The sequence below is a fragment of the Erinaceus europaeus genome, chromosome 9 (assembly GCF_950295315.1).
Source record: "Erinaceus europaeus chromosome 9, mEriEur2.1, whole genome shotgun sequence".
Lineage (NCBI taxonomy): Eukaryota > Metazoa > Chordata > Mammalia > Eulipotyphla > Erinaceidae > Erinaceus > Erinaceus europaeus.
The window spans coordinates 104,198,563-104,218,906 of NC_080170.1; the positions used below are offsets into that span (position 1 = coordinate 104,198,563).

Here is a 20,344-nt window from a genome sequence, read left to right on the forward strand (position 1 = left end):
GTTTCTACCACCAGAGTTCTGAATCCCCAGTCCCTCCACTGCAAGCCACAGCAGTTCTCCTAAGGTTGCAGACACGGGTTAACTGTCACCTCTACAACTACCTGTCCACATTTGTACACAATTGCCCTCATTTTCTTCCAGGTCCAGTCCTCTCTTCCCCTCCAATCCCCTCATGACCCTATTACTACATCCAAATGTCCCTCCCTTTTTCCTCCTTTCTCTCCCGAGTTCTGATGGAGCTGGAGTTCACAGCCCGCTTATCTTCTTCACCCTAGTATTTCTCCCCCACTGGGAGTATGGATGGATCAAAATAGATTTTGGGAGAAGAAGGTAGAAGTTCTGGCTTCTGCAATCGCCTCTCTGTTGGACATGGATATTGGCAGGTTAGCTTTTGAGTGGAAATACTGGATTTTAGCATTTCCACTTGTAATAACAGTATTTATAATAAATAATGACTGAATTTGCTGGACTCTCAACCTTCAACCTGGTGTGATTCATGACTCTGCCAAAGTTGAGTACTGAATATTGGATGAAACCCTCTCCCTGGCTATTCACCACTAAAATATAGGCTCATGGGGACAGGGGTTTGCCAGCACTGAAACCCAGAGCCCAGTGATGAATGGGTGAGACATACTGCTTTCTATCTGAAGATTTTAGAGTTGGCTAATCACTAATTCTACCTACAGTCTAGAATTTTGTTGTAATCTTTATTAGGACTTGATTTCTACAACTAAAAGTTAATAAAAGATAACAGCATCCTTTCTCACATGAAAGCTGTGAAATAAAAAAATTGCAGTTATCTGTGACTAAAGTCATCTGTAGATATTTTACATATGATGAGAATTGAGAAAAAAAATCACAGATTCAAACATTGCATATAGATACGATCTCGTAGCCTGTATAACTAAAGCAAGAGGTCTTTTTACTCTTTTCATTGTGCTTACAATGCTTTGCCCAAGCAGGCAATCCCTGTTTGATTGGAGTGACCCAAATTCATAATATAAAAACCGCAAATAAATGGCTGTTGAATTACTGCTTACTCACATGTGGGAACCCACCCATCTTCTACAGGGATAAATTAAGAATGGCAGATAATCGAAGGGTGTTTCCCTACTGATTCAGCCACTCTACAGATACTGTCACAGCTCTGTTTTCACAACCCTCAGCTTCATGATCAACTGCTGTAATGCCCTTGCGGAAGAAGGTGGCGTAGAGAATGGAGACAAGGAGGGGTAGGGCTGAAAGCTCTTGAGACAATTTTTCTGCTACTGACACATTTCTGGCCAAGAGGCAAAAAAAGAAACACAGAAACCCATCCACTTTCCCCTCTCCTCTTTCCAAGACATATGTGGAGCCCACAGGCATAAGAGTATGGAATTTGGAAAGCTACTCCAAGACTTGTTCCTGGGTGTGGGCTTCAGGGCACGTAACTCTATTTGTTTAGCCCCAGTAAAGCAAGTGTTACGCAACACCAGGAATGAGGAATGTTCTCTGTGTTGTTATTTGGAAGCTGAAATTGAGGCTTCCAATCCCAAAATCAGTGCAGCCTTCTCCAGAGGTCAGTTGTTCAGACAGAACTCAGCTATGTTGGAAACTGAAGGATTTAGCCAGTCATCCAGACACCCACCTGAAGAATGAACATTTCCACTGTGATGACATTGGCTGAGGTGTGCTGTTCCCTGAGGTGTGTAGGAGTGGGTAGAATGGCTTCTATATGGGGGGCGGGCAGTGGTGCAGCGGGTTAAGCACACTTGGCGCAAAGTGCAAGGACCTGTGTGAGAATCCTGGTTTAAGCCCCTGGCTCCCCACCTGAAGCGGAGTCGCTTCACAGGCAGTGAAGCATGTCTGCAGATGTCTGTCTTTCTCTCCCCCTCTCTTTCTTCCCCTCCTCTCTCCATTTCTTTCTGTCCTATCCAACAACAAACGACATCAGCAATAACAATAATAACCACAACAAGGTTACAACAACAAGGGCAACAAAGGGAAAAAAATGGCCTCCAGGAGCAGTGGATTCATGGTGCAGGCACTGAGACCCATCAATAACCCTGAAGGCAAAAAAAAAAAAAAAAAAAGAAAAGAATGGCTTCTATAGTTGGAAGCTAGTGACCTGAACTGATTCATCTTTGCAAGGTTGTCACTCCAGCAGCAACCAGCACCTTGTACCACCCTTCCCTGCCATTATCATCCCCCCCCCTCAGTTTTACTTCATTCCTCTGAATCTTGTCCTATGAGTCCCCTCAGGTCCCTTCCTCCTTGTCCCTCTTATTGAATGAATCTCATAACTGCTCAATAGTAATGAGTTACACATCAATCCTCACCTGCTTTGAGCAGTCGTTGGAGAAAAGTCTTGCTGTGCTCTGAAAATGGGTATCTTCAAACTATTAGGCAATGATGTCCTATTATTATCATCTCATTTGTCACCTTGACAGGCCAAGAGTTATTACTAACCCCTTTAAGTAGATAAGAAAACTAAAACTCAGTGTTTTTATTTTTTCCAGAGCACTGTTCAGCTCTGGCTTATGGAAGTGCTGGGGATTGAATCTGGGACTGTAGAACCTCAGGCATGGAAGTCTTTTGCATAATCATTATGCTATCTACCCCAGTGAAACTCATTTATTCCCATAATAGATGGAACAGATGGAAACAAGTTTAAGCAAGATCTTGGTGAGGCTGAGTGGTGGTGCACCTGGTTGAGCACACATATTATCATATGCAAGAACCTGAGCTCAAACTCCCACTCCCCACCTGTGGGGGGACACTTCACGAGTGAAGTGAAACAGGCCTACAGGTATCTAACTTTTTATCTTCCCTCCCCTCTCAAATTCTCTCTGTCCTATCAAATAAAACAGAAAAATAAAATGGCTGCCAAGAGCAATGGATTCATAGTGCCAGCACTGAGCCCCAGCAATAGTCCTAGTGGCAATAAAATTTAAAAATAAATAAAGGCATATCTTGGTGAGAAAGATTAGAATTATGTACCCCTTATTATGTGTCAGCTAAGAAGAGTTTCTTGCTATTTTAATATTTTTTAAAATACTTTATTATTTATTTATTTACTTTCCCTTTTGTTGCCCTTGTTTTTTATTGTTGTTGTAGTTATTATCGTTGTCATCGTTGTTGGATAGGACAGCGAGAAATGGAGAGAGGAGGGGAAGACAGAGACGGGGAGAGAAAGACAGACACCTGCAGACCTGCTTCACCGCCTGTGAAACAACTCCCCTGCAGGTGGGGAGCCGGGGGCTCACGCCACATGCGCTTAACCTGCTGCGCTACCACCCGACCCCCTGTTTTAATCTTACATTATGTCTTTTTTTAAAATTTCCCACTAGTCTTAATTAATTCATCACTTTATTTGGTCAAGGTTTATTTAGCACCATGAGAAGCATGGCAGTAGAGACCCAACATGTTTGTGTTCTCTAAATTTCTGAAGGTAACAAAATACTGAAAAGAAAAATAAAAAGAAAGTGAAGTCCCAAGTTGCTGACTGAGCTCTAAGAATAAGACAGCAGGCTTCTTTATATCATACCATCAGTAGTAGTGGCATCTACTAATGGTACTTAGTATCTGCAGTATCGTCAGAACATGAAATCCACTTAACCTCATTTTTGTGAGTTGGTTTTGTTCAGCTCCTGGAGAATGCCAGGAGTTGGATGTTGACTCTTCCACCTGTTTCTCCACATCTTGCCTAGGGAAGTTATTTTTTAGCTATTTTAAAGATAAACTGTCCCGAAGTTGGGAAATGAGAGGCACTGTGTCCTAATCCATTCCTCCATGAGCTGTGAGCACTGCCTTCCTAAAGCTTTGCCAAAGATTACATGGTATAGCTGCAGCCTCTTGGGTGTTTCCCAACATTCCCACCAATCCGGCAAGAATCAACAGTGAGGCGTAGCACATAGTATGCTGGAAGAGAATCCAGAGATGGGTGGGTGATATGGTGTCAACTCTGCTTGCCCCTAACTTGCTGTAATTCTTGCCCCATGCACTCCAGTGCCTTCATCTGCACCAGAAGGGAAAGGGCTTCCCTTGTCACTCAAGAATGGTCCTGTGACAGAGGCCAGTTGGGAAACATATTAGAAATAGTGAACATCCTATACTTCAGTCAGAACCTGCATGCTAGCAAGATTCCCAGGGAATTTGCGTGCACGTTAATGTTTAAAAAGAGCACCAGGTGTGGTGGGGTTGTAGTAGCATAATGGTTATGCAAAGAGACTCTAGTACCAGTGGCTCTAAAGTCCCAGGTTCAATCTCCTGGAGCACCATAAGTACTGCTTAGTTCTCAGAAAGGAGAAAGCAAAGAAGGAAGGGAGGAAGGAAGGGAGAGAGGGAGGAGAGAAGAGGGTATAGAAGAAAGAAGAGAGGGGGCTAGGTGGTAGCACACCTGGTTGAGCACACGTTACAATGCACAAGGACCCTGGTTTGAGCCCCTGGTCCCCACCTGCAGGGGGAATGCTTTGTGAATGGTGAGGCATGGCTGGGAGTGTCTCTCTGTCTCTCTCCCTCCCTATCTCCCTCTTCCCTCTCGATTTCTGGCTTGATTTCTCGATTTTTTAAATAAAGATTTTAAAAAGAAGAAGAAAGGAGAGAGAGAGAGAAAAAGATAACACAATCACTAGGTTTTTTTTAAAAATTTTTTTATCACTGGGACTCAGTGCCTGCACTATGAATCCACTGCTCCTGGAGGCTATTTTTTCCCCTTTTGTTGCCTTTGTTGTTTATCATTGTCATTGTTATTCTTGTTGTTGTTGTTGCTGTCATTGTTGTTGGATAGGACAGAGAGAAATGGAAAGAGGAGGGGAAGACAGAGAGGGGGAGAAAAAGATAGACACCTGAAGACCTGCTTCACCATCTATGAAGTGACCCCCCCCCCCTGCAAGTAGGGAGCCGGGGGCTTAAACCAGGATCCTTACGCTGGTCCTTGTGCTTTGTGCCATGTGAGCTTAACCTGCTGAGCCACCGCCAAGCCTCCTTTAATTTTTTTATTTGTGATTAATAGCATGTTACAAGATTATAAGATTACACTGTATAGATCCACACCACACTCACCACCAGAGTTCTGTATCCCCACCTCCCAAAGCTAATCACTATAGTTCTCACAAGTCGTATTAACAGTTTGCTTGCTTTTTTTTTTCAAGTTCTTGTGTATCAGATCTCTAGATTCTACATATGAGTGAAACCATCTGGTAGTTGTCTTTCATCTCTTTACTTATTTTGCTAAGTACAATCACCTCCAGTTTCAACCATTTTGTCTCAAAGAACAGTATTTTTTTATTGCAGAGTAGTATTCCGTGGAATAAATATCCCATCACCTGGTCTAAAAATACACACTAAGAGTCTTCATTCTTCCCTCCCCCCAGGAACATAGAACAGTCATAAGACCCCTACTTCATTTCTAACACCATACATATTCAATCTGAGTTATGAAAACTGCTCCCTCTCCAAGCATCCTAACACTGAAATGGCTATCCATACTAATGAGAACGTAGGTAAAATGCCCAACACTGATCAAACTCAATCTGCCTAATATTCCCAGTACATAGGGTGGGGGGGATAGCATGATGGTTATGCAAAAGACTTTCATGCTTGAGGCTCTGAAGCCCCAGGTTCGGCCCTCCACACCACCATAAACCAGAGTACTCTGGTAGATAGATAATAAATAGATACAGATATTATATAGATACATGTTGATATATATTCCAGTACATGCCAAGAGATAGCTCACTCAGTAGACTGCACACTTAACCAAGCACGAGGTCGGATTTTGTACCTCCAGCACCACATGGGTGCATCATGCATGACAGATTTGTGCCATCTCTCACTCTCTTTGTGTCCTCCTTAATCTCTATTTTAAAAAGTACTCCCAGGGGCCAGGCGTGGCACACCTGGCTAAGCACGCACATTGCAATGCTCGAAGACCCAGGTTCACGGTCCTGGTCCCCACTTGCAGGGGGGAGCTTCATGAGTGGTGCAACAGGGCTCTAGGTGTCTGTCTCTTTCCTTCTCTACCTCCTCCTCCCCTCTCGATTTCTCCCTGTCTCTATCCAATAATAAATAAATAAATAAATAAAATTTTAAAATGAAAAGAAAAATACTCCGATTCCAGCGAAATCTAACGATCAAGTGTGGAATAAAAGGCAGAGTTGCAAAGACTGGAGCCCGTCCACTGTTTTCTCTTTAACGATAGGTTAGTTTCCATGCAACTTTAAGTGCAACCTTTAAAACTTTCTACTTTTTAAAGCACTTATATCATATCCTATTCTTTTTTTTTTTTTGCAATCTTGTCAAGCTCTGTAGACAATACCCGCCCGTCCATGCCGATTCACAGCTCAGAAGGTCTAAACAACAACAAATCATTTCGTGACTGGGTTTCATAGACTCAAAGCCACTTGTGCAGACCAGAAAACCAGTCTTAGCGAGCGCTGCGCGGCTGAAACCCAACTCAGCGGACTCTCCGCCTCCTCATGACGACAGACAGCAGGCGGAGCAAACAGCGAGAACGGTCAACTATTCCAGGTCTCCTCGTCCCCTACCGGATGCTAAAGACTGAGGCACAAATCTGGAAGTTACCATACTTTTGACTCACCCACTCACTCGGTCCAAATTTGAGAGACTGTTAGGGACATATATTAAGTTCCATAACTGATTTACATTTATATTCTATAATTTCGCAAACTTTATCTATGGCACAATTTGCAAGAAACTATTCCAATTTTCCTTCCACTCAGACCGTCACTATTTGAGCGCGCCCATACATCACTTCCGGGGGCCGTGTGCTCTCGTGCCGGAAGTCGCGTGTGTGCGGCCGGGCCTGTGTGCGGTGCTGTGGCGGCATGGGCCGCAGGAGAACCCCGGGCTCTGGGTCCCTCGGCCGGGCCCTGATTCGCCACCAGACTCAGCTGAGCCGTAGCCGCCGTCACACCGACTCCTGGGTAAGACGGAGCTTCTTTCTCCTCTTCTGTCAGGCTGTGGAGAGGAGATGCCGCTCGGAGTAGTGCCCCGCGTTGAAAGAGCACAGAAGGGGCGGGCGCTTCTGAGGTTGGAGTAAAAATCCTGGCGGGGCAATGTCTTTGTCGATTTCGTCGTGGAAGCCTGTTTTAAAGTTTCTTTTATTTATGTATTTACTTTGTTTTGTTTTATTTTACCAGAGCACTGCTCAGCTCTGGTTATGGTGGTGCGGGGAATTGAACCTGGGAATTTGGAGTCTCAGGGATGACAGAGTCTCAGTGCATAACCACTAAGCTATCTACCCCCGCCCAAAAGATTCCTCCCCCAACATCTCTTTTTATTATCTATTATTATTTATTGGCTAGAGACAGCCAGAGATCGAGAAGTGAGGGGGAGACAGAGACACCTGCTGCCCTGCTTTACCCCTCGCAAAGCTTTTCCCCTGCCGGTGGGGATCGGGGACTCGAACCTGGGTCCTTGTGCACCGTAACATGTGTGCTCAACCAGGTGCCACCACCCGCCCCCCGTTTTGCTTTTTTTTTTCTTTCTGCTTTTAATTTTATTGTTTTTTATTTGTAACTTATTTTTAGTGATCTAATAGTGGTGAACAAGATTGTGACATAACAGAGCTACAACTCCATATAGTTCCCAACATCAGAGTTCCGTGTCCCATCCCCTCCACTGGAAGCTCTGGCTTCTGGGCGTATGGACCCAGGATCATTATGGGGAGCAGAAGGTGAAGGTCTGGCATCTGTAGTTGTTTCTCTGCTGGGGATGGACGTCGACGGGTGGATCCATACCCCTAGCCTGTTTCTATCTTTCCCAGGTGTTCTTTTAATCTGTGCAAAAGCTTGACATCCCCTGCTTCCAAGAGTTGCCCGTCAGAAGGAATAGAAAAGTAAAGTCACTCTCTCTGATCGTTTCACTTAAAGATAAAACAATTCTTCAGAATGTGCTGGAGCTGTTATCTCCCTGGATTTGGGGGCAATCCTAGTTTTAGGAGCCTTGAAAAATTTGAGTAAGGAAACTGGTTTGTGTGGTTCTGAGCATCATTCACTCCCACAGGGACTTGAGAGCTAAGCACTTGTGCTTGACTGCTGGCTGTCCGCGGAGTCCTGCCCTTACTTAAGTTGATTTTTTTTATATTTATTTTATTTATTTATTCCCTTTTGTTGCCCTTGTTGTTTTATTGTTGTAGTTATTATTGTTGTTGTCGTTGTTGGATAGGACAGAGAGAAATGGAGAGACATGGGGAAGACAGGAGGAGAGAAAGACAGACACCTGCAGACCTGCTTCACCGCCTGTGAAGCGACTCCCCTGCAGGTGGGGAGCCGGGGTTCGAACCGGGATCCTTATGCCGGTCCTTGTACTTTGCGCCACCTGCGCTTAACCCGCTGCGCTACAGCCCGACTCCCACTTAAGTTGATTTTTAAAGCGACTTGTTATTAAGATACCCTCTAGGAGGTAGTGGGAAGATCAAATATGGATTCTAATCCTTATATTTATTTGGTTCTTTGTTGATTCTGTGGCAGTGGGCAAGCCAGTTGACCTTTTAGCCTTTTTATTTTTTTTTAACTTTTTTAAAATTTTCTTTATTGGCTAGAGACAGCCAGAGATGAAGAGGGAAGATGGTGATAGAGATGGAGAGAAACAGACACCTGCAGCACTGCTTCACCACTCACAAAGCTTCCTCCCTGCAGGTGGAGACCAGGGTCTCGAACCTGTGTCCTTGTGCATTATAACACATGCGCTCAACCAGGTATGCCACCACCTGGCCTGGCATTTTTGCCTGTGTTTCCAGTAGTCAAGGTGTAAGGATCCCGGTTTGAGCCCCCACCTCCCCACCTGCATGGGAGTCGTTTCACAAGTAGTGAAGCAGGTCTGCAGGTGTCTATCTTTCTCTCCCCCTCTGTCTTCCCCTCCTCTCTCCATTTCTCTGTCCTATCCAACAACGATGACATCAATAACAACAACAACAAAGGCCACAAAAGGGAATAAATAATTTAAAAAAAAAAATAAAGCTTAAAAATTCCAACATAGGTTAAGAAAATACTCATTTAAATGTCAACTGTCATTAGTATTGATTCTGAAGGGATCGATACCACCCTCAAGACTGTTTGTTGAGCAGAGGAATGCAGCCATACTGTTATCCTGTGTTCTTTTTCGTAGCTACACACAAGTGAACTCAACGATGGCTATGACTGGGGTCGTCTTAATCTTCAGTCAGTGACTGAGCAGAGCTCCCTTGATGACTTCCTTGCAACTGCAGAGCTAGCGGGAACAGAATTTGTAGCTGGTAAGTTGTTTATAGTTAAGTCCAGATGGCACTGGTTACGTTTCCATCTTTATTTCTCAACTGTCTTCAACCATAAGACAGATATCTCAGAAGTAGCATGGGAAAGTCCAGTTGAACTCAAATTGTGAGGTAGAGAATGTGCCATGGTTTTAAAACTTACAAAGATGAGGAAAATCTGGATACTAATATGAAGGCTCTCCAAGACCTAGTATCAAATAAGACCAAGTTAGAACATGATGCATGAAGCAGATAAAATGATCTGGCGTGTGCACATGCACATGTGTGTAGAAATACTTAGAGGGGTAAACATTTGATCAACAGCCTCAGAGGTGGGGAAAGATTTGGACATTGGCATAAAAAAATAACTGTTTGCCGTACTGTATTGGGATGTGTGTGTGTGTGTTTTGTTTCTTCTACAAAGAGGATATTGTGTACTTAAAAGTTAAATTTTGGGAGCCTGGCGGTAACACAGCGGGTTAAGCGCAGGTGGCGCTAAGCGCAAGGACCGGCATGAGGATCCCGGTTCGAGCCCCCGGCTCCCCACCTGCAGGGGAGTCGCTTCAAAGGCGGTGAAGCAGATCTGCAAGTGTCTATGTCTTTCTCTCTCCCTCTCTGTCTTCCCCTCCTCTCTCCATTTCTCTCTGTCCTATCCAACAATGACGACATCAACTACAACAACAATAAAAAAAGTTAAAATTTTTTTTCTTTTTTTTTAATATTTATTTAATTTATTTATTCCATTTTGTTGCCCTTGTTGTTTTATTGTTGTAGTTATTGTTGTTGTCGTTGTTGGATAGGACAGAGAGAAATGGAGAGAGGAGGGGAAGACAGAGAGGAGGAGAGAAAGACAGACACCTGCAGACCTGCTTCACCACCTGTGAAGCGACTCCCCTGCAGGTGGGGAGCCGGGGTTCGAACCAGGATCCTTATGCCGGTCCTTGTGCTTTGCGCCACCTGCGCTTAACCCGCTGCGCTACAGCCCGACTCCCAAAAAGTTAAATTTTTAGGGAGTCGGGGCGGTAGTGCAGCAGGTTAAGCACAAGTGGTACAAAGCGCGAGGACCAGAGTAAAGATCCTGGTTCGAGCCCCCGGCTCCCCACCTGCAGCGGAGTCACTTCACAGGTGGTGAAGCAGGTCTGCAGGTGTCTGTCTTTCTCTCCCCCTCTCTGTCTTCCCCTCCTCTCTTCATTTCTCTCTGTCCTATCCAACAACAATGACATTAGTAATAACTACAACAATAAAACAATATGAGCAGGGGTCGGGCGGTGGCGCAGTGGTTAAGCGCAGGTGGCGCAAAGCACAAGGACCGGCATAAGGATCTCGGTTCGAGCCCCCGGCTCCCCACCTGCAGGGGAGTCGCTTCACAAGCAGTGAAGCATGTCTACAGGTGTCTATCTTTCTCTCTCCCTGTCTTCCCCTCCTCTCTCCATTTCTCTCTGTCCTATCCAACAACGAAGGCATCAATAACAACAACAATAATAACAACAACAATAAAACAACAAGGGCAAAAACAAAGGGAAAATAAATAAATAAATATTAAAAAAAAAGAATTGTGAGTAGTGAAGAAATAGAGCAAATTTTGAATGGAAGTCTGAAATAAGTTGGGATTAGAAGGGTTAAAAGCAAGTTGAAAAGATTACCTTTATGTAAAAGGAGCACTGCTTCCTTCTAACACTGAAAGAATAGTTGGAGGTGGCATAGAGAATATGCCCAAGAAAAGTTGAGAGGGCGTATGAGTAGTAGCTTTGATTTTTCTTACTGAGATAGGAGATTGGGTTGTGTTCTGAAAGAGTGGGCAGCAACAGTAAGGAACTTTTCAGTATGGGTGTTGGAGGATGGAGATAAAAAAAAGAGATTTTTTTTTCTATGCAAGGTTGCTGAGGACTTTGCTGATTTGTTGCTGGATGAGTCCATGTGATTGTAATGATCTATTTGTTTAGAAACAGTGGTTTTGGTCTCCCGGGTTCCTGACTTGAAAATTTCTAAAATCTTTGAATTCTGCTGTCTTTGTGTGTTCTGATGAGTTGATTAGTGGTGAGTACCTCTTGATAGTTCCAGGAGGAGAACTAGTCTGCAGACGGACCTGGGCATAATTAGAGGGTTGAAAAGTTCAGTTGTGGCCATTGGATCCTATCAGTAATTTTACCAGTCATAAGGCAAGAATTCTCTCGCAGTTTTCTGTGGCCTTCAGGAAATACTTGACTACTAGAAACACAGGCAAAAATTCTTCAGCAAGAAGCTATGCATTTGAGTTTATTGCACACAAAATTGTACATCTCAGTGTGTGTGTGTGTGTGCGTGTGTGTGTTTTAACCCGGGCTTCAGTTCCTGTGGATCCTTTACCTAAGGAAAAACCACTGCTTTAAGTAGAAGAGGTGTTCATTGGGATCTCCATTTGAAAAGGTGGCAGTTTGCGCTCATTCCTTATTTCCAGCAAATAAGGCGAGGACATGCTGTTGGGATGCAGTAATGTCAGTAGACAAAACTGAAAGAATTAGGAATGAATTTACTGTTTTTCATTGAAGGAAAGCAAATTCATGAATTAGGAGTACAGTACCTCACAGGCATTGGAGTACTGTTTTAAACGCTTACATCTTTATTTTGTTAAGTAATAACATTCACTATCATATTATCTACCAAGTAACAATACTCCTCTATTGACAGAGAAGCTTAATATCAAGTTTGTACATCCTGGGGTTGGGACTGGACTGCTGTCTTTGGAGGAGAGCCAGAGAATTAGTCAACTCCATGAAGAAAACAAACAGTTCTTGTGTATACCAAGGAGGTGAGTAACCATTGGACATTCCAAGATAAATCATGATCACTGAGTATAAATTTTCTTTTTTTTTTAATAAAATTCTTAAAGTTACTGTTCACTTTTTTTTCCTGTGCCCTTTTATCAGCTGCCATTATTAAATCTAAATCTCTAATTTAACTTTGGTGACTCATGAAAAAAATTCCCCTTTATGAATATTTCAGGCCAAAATGGGACAAAAATACTAGCCCAGAAGCGCTCAGACAGGCAGAGAAAGATAACTTCCTAGAATGGAGACGTCAGCTTGTCAGGTGAGTGTTAGGCTATATGAAGATTTACCGGGAATTCTGAATTGAGACTTTTTAGTCCGTTTCTGTTGCTATTTGTATTTTAAAGGTGTGATTCTTTTAAATGGAGAGGGGTAGATTCCTATTTTTTTTTAAAAAATATTTTATTTATTTATTCCCTTTTGTTGCCCTTGTTGTTTTATTGTTGTAGTTATTATTGTTGTTGTCGTCGTTGTTGGATAGGACAGAGAGAAATGGAGAGAGGGAGGGGAAGACAGAGAGGGGGAGAGAAAGCTAGACACCTGCAGACCTGCTTCACCGCCTGTGAAGCGACTCCCCTGCAGGTGGGGAGCCGGGGTTGGAACCGGGATCCTTATGCCGGTCCTTGTGCTTTGCGCCACCTGCGCTTAACCCGCTGCGCTACCGCCCGACTCCCTAGAGGGGTAGATTCCTTCTACCTTTGGCGTACAAATTGTTGTGTTGCATCCTTACACAAATTGGGTTACTCTGCTTCTAGCCTTCTCTCTTCTCATTGCTTTCTTCAGCTATTAGTTACCTTGAAGTTAATCTCTGCTCTCTGGAGCATTCTGCTGGAAGAGATACATAGAAGAAATGTAATTTTGCATGACAGATAACTCCTACAGCTAAATAGCCTGAGGATAGGGGGCCAAGCAGTGGTGTACCAGGTTAAGCACGACTCAAGGACCCGGGTTTGAGCCCCCATTTCCCACCTGCAGGGAGGGGAGCTTCATAGCAGTGAAGCAGTGTGCAAATGTCTTCCTCCCCCTTTTTTTTTCTTTATTTTTTTTCTCCAGGGTTGTCGCTGGGGCTTGGTGCCTGCACTATGAATCTACTGCTCCTGTGGCCATTTTCTTTTTGATTTTTTTTTTTATAGGACAGAGAGAAATTAAGAAATTGAGACGGGTAGGGAAGATAGGGAGAGAGAAAGACAGGGGCACACTTGTGAAGTCCCCTGCAGATGGGGAGCAGGGGACTTGAACCAGAATCCTTGAGCGGATCCTATGCTTCAAACTATGTGTGCTTTACCCAGTGCGCCACTGCCCTACCTTCTCTATTTTCCCCTCCTCCTCTCTCTGTCCTATTCAATAAAAAGGAGGGAAAAAAAATGTCTGACAGGAGGATTCATAGTGCTGGCACCAAGCCCCAGCAATAACCCTGGAGGCAAAAAGAAAATAGCCTGAGGCTGGGAGTATGGATCGACCTGTCAACGCCCATGTTCAGCGGGGAAGCAACTACAGAAGCCAGACCTTCCACCTTCTGCATCCCACAAGGACCTTGGGTCCACACTCCCAGAGGGTTAAAGAATAGGTATCAGGGGAGGGGATGGGAGTTCTGGTGGTGGGAATTGTGTGGAGTTGTATGCCTCATATCCTATGTTTTTTGTCAGTGTTTCCTTTTTATAAATAAAGAGAAAAGAAAATAGCCTGAGTATAATATTTGAGTTTGGTTTTCATACTGATCTGGTAGAAAAATACATAACAATAATTTCTTTAAGTTGTGCTTATGTTCTTTTAATGCAAAGAACTTGAGCATTTCTATTATAGTCTGGCAAAGGTATAAACTTCTCATTCTAAAGCCAGGCTAGAAGAGGACCAAAAGCTGATATTAACTCCATTTGAAAGAAATTTGGACTTTTGGCGCCAGCTCTGGAGGGTGATTGAAAGAAGGTACGTGACCATCTTCATGTGTGATGAAGGTATTGTAGTGGTGTTCTACTAAGTCTGGGTGTTAATACATATTTATAGGCAAGAGCTTAGAGGATTGTATTAAGCAATGCAGTAGGCTACTGACTTTTATTTTTTGTAAAAACTGATAAGTACTATTTCTTTTAAAATACAAATATTGGTTGCTACCTGAACACATTGACGATTGTGTGAGAATGTGGATTTTCTGTTAGTTTTGAAGCTCCTGTGGTTATGTCACCAAATGTATATTGAACTCCTGGCACAGCATGGAAGCTGGGTGTGGGCAAGAACAGGTTCCTGCCAGCAAAAAGCAGGTATCTTGTAGAGGGAGGTCAAGCAGGGCGCCAGGGCACAGAGTGAATGAAATGCAGTCCTTGCCCTCAGTTACTTACAGAGAGAAGGGCAGTGGGCTCTTCCAAGGGATGACTTGCTTTACTTCCCCTTTGAAAAGAAGAGAGCAGTTTTGATAAATTGAGAGTGGAAGGTTTTCAGTATAATCTCATTCCATAAATCATCAAATCATCCTTTTCCACTAACCTCTGATACAATTAAAAGTTTCTTTTTTTCTTCAGAGTGCCTGGAATATTTTTAAGAACTATGTAATTGAACTTTTTATTTATTAAGTTTTCTTATTATATTGATGTATTGGATAAAGAGACAGAAATCACAAGGGGAGGAAGAGACAGGGTAAGAGGCAGGTACTCGCAGGCCTGCTTCACTACTCAGGACGCTTCCCCCTGCAGGTGGGGGTTGGGGGCGTGAACCTGGGTCTTTGTGCATTGTAACAGGTATGCCACAGCCCAGCCTTGAAATGATACTTTATTTTTTTAATCCTTAAAATATGTCCAGTAAGAACATTAGGAAACTGGAATTCTTGGGGGAAATGTTAGGACGTTTAGTATTGTTACTAAGGACACAAGATTTAGATTATCCTTATAAAAACCATTTTTGTTTCTTTTTAAGTTATGAAAATGTTTCAAGTTAGGTTATGGTGATAGTTGCACAGCTTAATAACAGTGGTACTTACTAAAACCCACTAAATTGTATACTTCTAAAGTGATGCATTAGATCACAGTTTTCCACAGTCATATATGTACCTTTATCATCCTCAGGGACAGAGCCATAGAAGACTGTTGGATTGAGCTATGTGTAGGTCAGAGTAGCAAGGCGATTCTCTAAGCCTGAAATAGAGGCTTGTTTTGATTCAATTAGGCTTGAATAGGACTGGGAAAACCCATTACAGTTCTCCTGGGAAACATCTGCGGTACAGAGTGAACTAATTTCTCTCCTTTGATGCTTCATTAGCAGTTAAGGGTATTGGCTGCTAAAAATGGCCTATGTTTTTCATTTCCAATGAAAAATACTAACAAGCTGATATATTTAAAATCTTCAGTCTTGAGGGAATGTCCCTTTCTATACTCTTGTTTGTTTCTTTCCTCTGCTGTCCTGCTAACCAAAGTTCTGTGTCTCCACCCTCCCACCACCCAGAAATAACCACCATAGTTGTCATAAGTTTTACAAAGAATTTGCTTGCTTCTGTTTTGTTTGGATGGTTTTTGTTTGTTTGTTTTTTGGCAAGTGCATGTAAATCAGATTTAGTTTTTTGTTTTTTTTTTAAACCAGAGCACTGCTCAGCTCTGGCTTATGGTGGTGTGAGGGATTAAACACTGGGTCTTTGGAGCCTCAGGAGTCTCTTTGCATAACCACTATGCTATCTACCCTCACTCATGTTTAGGATTTTTGTAAGACTTATTTTACAGTCAATAATTGAGCATCACTGTAGCATAAGTGGTGCTCAGGATCCCATGCTCTAATTCACCTATTTCGACATGGCAGCTCTTGCATGCCTTATATCCTTGAAATCTTAATTCTGGAACTGCTCAGGTTCATTTTTCTCATAATAAACCCTAGTGGTCTATCATTGGATTAGGGGGCATAAGGAGCGTTGGGATGGAGTCCAGTTGCCTAGCTGAATGCACAGAAGGAGTGGATAAAAGAGCTCCCTGCTTCAGGCTGACTGCAATTCCAAGAGCTATGTCTGAGACTTCTTATCTTGAACTTAGTTGAGGACATGATTAAGCTTCTTACTAGTTTGGCATTTCTTAGTTGCTGTTATTCTTTCTCCTTGTCCTATTAAATATCCACCTTACTTTCACTTTGGCAAATTTAAGTGAAAATAGAAGTCGCCACATATTTCTTGTATTTAAGTACGAAAGCATTTTACAAACTTCTTATGCATCTGTTCTTAAGCAACAGGTTCCCCCTGGGTGAGCCAGAGTGACCCTATACTTACTGAAACTTCTAGCTTCAAGTGGATCACATTGTTACGTTTCCTATGTAATATTTCTCTTTCTATAAGGATGAATATGTTTCTAATACAAGGAATATAGTTTGTGTCCAGTGAGAGAGAATCTGAGTTAATTCAATATAGAGACAACTGCTATAGCTTTCAACAGAAAAATATTGATGTGTTCTCTACAGCAGATGTCTCCTGTTTGGTAACACGTTAGCTAAGCCATCTGCCTCTGAGAATTTCAGGAAGATTTAATGTGCAGTATGTCATTGAAATGCAGAAAACTGCTACGGTACTGAGGACAAAACACTATTCCAGTAAATGAAGCACTTCCACTATGTTGTCCGGTCCCCCCTCTCCTGGTAGATGGTAGTTTGCTCTACATTCTAATTTAGCACAGGAAGCAAAGTGTCATAGATTCATCTTTTTTTTTTTTTTTTGCTCATATTTCTGATCTGATTAGTCTCTCTATAGGGTTGGTAGGTAAACTTACTATTTGTAGACCTTGTAATTTTAGCTCATTGAACTTTATTCGTATTTTTAATCATTCTTGAATAAATTAGCTGCTAATTCCTCACAGTTCAAAAGCAGTAGTTATAATTTCCTCCTGAAAAATAGTAACTAAGTTATTCTTCTTACTAAAGAAGGAAATGTTGAGTTAATAATGTAAGAACTTAAAAACCATTTACAAGTTAACATAAGTAAATAAACAAAATGAGCTTTGATGGTGGCCACAAGTGGTGTATTAGTTTTCTTTTTTTTTTTAAGTCTTAACACTAGTGTAGTTTAGGTAGTGAATAAACAGATCTCACTCTGGATGAACTATTTGGAATAATCTTTTATCTCATCAGGAGAATTTACTAGAGGATATAGTTGAAGTTTTAGCCGTGAAATATCAGTAGAGGAGTCTAGGCAGTGGCACATCCAGTAGAGAAAACGTTACAATGCTTAGTAATCAGTGGTCAAGCTCCTAGTCCCCACCTGCAGGGAGGAAGCTTCATGAGCAGTGAAACTATGCTACCGGGGTCTCTTTCTCTATCTCCCCCTTCTCTCTCAGATTCTCCCTGTCTCTTTATAATTAGTAAATAAATAACAATGAAGAAACATCTTTAGACCCCCCTCTCAGCCACACTGGCTAAAGCAGTAGGATGTTGGATAATAAGCATGGCTCCTAATCCTGACAGCCTGGCTGTGCCATCACATGGGAGAGCTACTTCACTGCTGTCGTCTCTCTCTCTCTCTCTCTCTCTCTCTCTGTCTGAGTTAGAAGCAACCGAAGAATGGTGAAGTTGTATGTGTGTGAGGCTCTAGTGTTGCACAAAAGAGAAAAAAAGTTGAATGTGTCAAGTATTTAATACATGGTAGATATTTACTGCTGCTACTACCACTATTATTATTATTATCATTTGGTGTTTCCTTCCATTTCAGGGAAGGAAGTGATTATAGTACCTCCCATTTGTTTTTCAGTGATATTGTGGTCCAGATAGTAGATGCCCGGAACCCGCTTCTGTTTCGATGTGAAGATTTGGTAAGTCAATCCTGGCAAGAGTCAAACTTAAGGTCCTTGGAGCAGCATTGGGAGGACAGTGTGTGTGACTGATCGCAGGCAGTCTACTCTCCTCGAGCTGCTTTTTTAATGATCAGGCCTCCAGTCCTCCCAAGGTCAGGAGCTTGCATAATACCACTGTTTAGACAGGTGTTTTCTTCTCATTGTTTTTGTCTGCAAGGAAGCACACTTACATGAACTTTCTACCTTTGAGCTTAATAGCAACTTTGTTGGTAGACAATCCCCAGTGTTTTCCAATTACTGAGTCTTTTAAACTTGATTTTTTTTTCACTAAAAGATGAAATTACTGGAGCAGGGGTATATAGCATAATGGTTATGCAAACAGACTCTCATACCTGAGGCTCTGAAGTCCCAGGTCAGTCCCCCGTACCATCATAAGCCAGAGATGAGCAGTGCTCTGATAAAAGAAAGAAAAATATGCTTACAAAAATAAAGATGAAATTACTATTGACTCATCACTTAGCTGAAAAAAAAATAGTTGCTAAAAAAAGAAAAAAATCCTGTTACATTTCAGTGGAACAGAAAAGCATTTCTTTTTACCCTTTGTGTACTGTCTTACGTTGAATAATCTAAGTATATGTATGTGACCTAACCAAAGCTTACTGAATCAGTAGAATGTGCCAAGAACTTAAGACTGGTGGGGGGGGGGGTGTCAGGATAGCCTACCTGGATAGTAACCCAACTTTGTTATGCGGTAAACTAGGTTTGAAGAAGAAAAGAAAGAAAGAAAGAAAAAAAAGCTCAGGAGTATGAAGCCATCACAATGAAAAATTTTCGGGGGGCTGGGAGGGTGGCGCCTAATGACTTAGAGCTGAGAATCCTCAATATAATTAGCTTGATTTTTTTTTTTTTCCTTGTTTGAAGAATCTTTTCTAAACATCTTTGTCTTACCTAGGAATGTTATGTAAAAGAAATAGCTGGTGATAAGGAGAATGTCATCCTGATAAATAAAGCAGACTTGCTGACTGCCGAGCAGCGAAGTGCCTGGGCCACATACTTTGAAAAAGAAGGTGTGAAGGTTATTTTCTGGTCAGCCTTGGCTGAAACCATTCAACTGGCTGATGACCCTAAGGTAACCTGGGCAACTTTTTCATGTTGGAGTTCTGGATGAAGAATTGTAGGTTTTTGCTTAGTGTACTTTTTGCCTTTTTTTTTTCCTTCTGCTGGAGATTTGTTGGAATCTTTTGGTGTTTTTTGTTTGTCTTCTCATTTTCTCTCAAGGCCTGTAGTAGTAGAATGGCCTGTAGAAGAATCACATGTTACTTCCTCTTGCTGTCAAATTGTCTGCTATCCCTGATACCCATAGTGCAAATGTGGTCTTAGTTGTAACTACTTTTAAGAGAAGTCAGAACAAAAAGGCAGGTTCAACTGACAGATGTAATTATCTTTTTGGACTTGATTAGAATCTAGAATCTCTCTTGACTTTTGTTTTTAGAAACAAAGAAGTCACTTTTTTTGTATCTTTAACCCAATTTTTACATAACTAGGTCTGGTTTTGTTTTCTAATAAATGAGGGCTAGCTATACAAAGTAATTAGTAATGAATCTTAGTGTTTCTATTCTGTAGATTTATTTCACTAAGCACTCTATACCAAGCATTTTAATGTGATGAATAGAGATATATTTCCTAGGTTTGACACTAAGAATTATTCTGTTACTAGTGTTGTTCATAAAAAACCAACCTGTAGAGAACTCAGTCTCATGAGTCGCTAAAATAGTGGCACTGACATATGTGGTCAGGTCTGAAGCAGTTGGAAGCAGAAGAAGCACCCAGGGATATCGAGGGAGCAACATGCACACATGATCACTTGGCCTTTCTTTAGGAGATGCAAAACCAATAGTCACTGAGTCATAGGGAAAAAATTGAAGTGCTGAGTGGTGGCAGATGGGAAAATAGCTTAACTGGCAAAGCATCAGGCTTTCTGTGTGTTTCCTGGTTCGATCCCTTACAGCACATGTACCTGAATGGTGTTCTAACTCGTCTCTCTGTTCTCTGCCTCCTGTGAACCTTTCAAATTATAAAGTAATTTTAAAATAAAAAAATACAGAGGGCCGGGCAGTAGTGCAACAGGTTAAGCGCACATGGCGTGAAGCACAAGGACCGGCATAAGGGTCCCAGTTTGAGCCCCCAACTCCCCACCTCCTGGGGGGTCGCTTCACAGGTGGTGAATCAGGTGTGCAGTTGTCTATCTTTCTCTCCCCCCCTCTGTCTTCCCAGCCTCTCTTGATTTCTCTCTGTCCTATCCAACAACAACATGAGACAATAATAATAAGGACAGTAACAACAAGGGCAACAAAATGGGAAAAATGCCCTCCAGGAGCAGTAGATTCATAGTGCAGGCATCAAGCCCCAGCAATAATCCTGGAGGCAGAAAAAAAAGTAAAAAATACAAATGCAAAATGAATGTCAGGTTGCAGGCAGTTATATCCTTTCTTGGTACCAAGAAGACGTCAAATGTTTTTGTAGTTTAAAAAATGCTTTCGTTTAATCCACAGCCC

The 20,344-nt window shown here is 42.3% G+C and overlaps 1 protein-coding gene across 1 annotated transcript in view; it reads left to right on the forward strand.

Moving 5' to 3' along the window:
- Positions 1–6,767: 6,767 nt before the first annotated feature.
- The window catches only part of LSG1 (large 60S subunit nuclear export GTPase 1), a 29,657-nt gene continuing 16,080 nt past the window's right edge, over positions 6,768–20,344 (forward strand). The window contains exons 1-7 of the mRNA XM_007517448.3: positions 6,768–6,926; positions 9,112–9,238; positions 11,903–12,023; positions 12,218–12,304; positions 13,882–13,968; positions 17,747–17,807; positions 18,742–18,918. Of these exons, the coding sequence (XP_007517510.1) occupies positions 6,828–6,926; positions 9,112–9,238; positions 11,903–12,023; positions 12,218–12,304; positions 13,882–13,968; positions 17,747–17,807; positions 18,742–18,918 (759 nt within the window). The 5' untranslated portion in view covers positions 6,768–6,827. The remainder of the gene's footprint in view (positions 6,927–9,111; positions 9,239–11,902; positions 12,024–12,217; positions 12,305–13,881; positions 13,969–17,746; positions 17,808–18,741; positions 18,919–20,344) is intronic.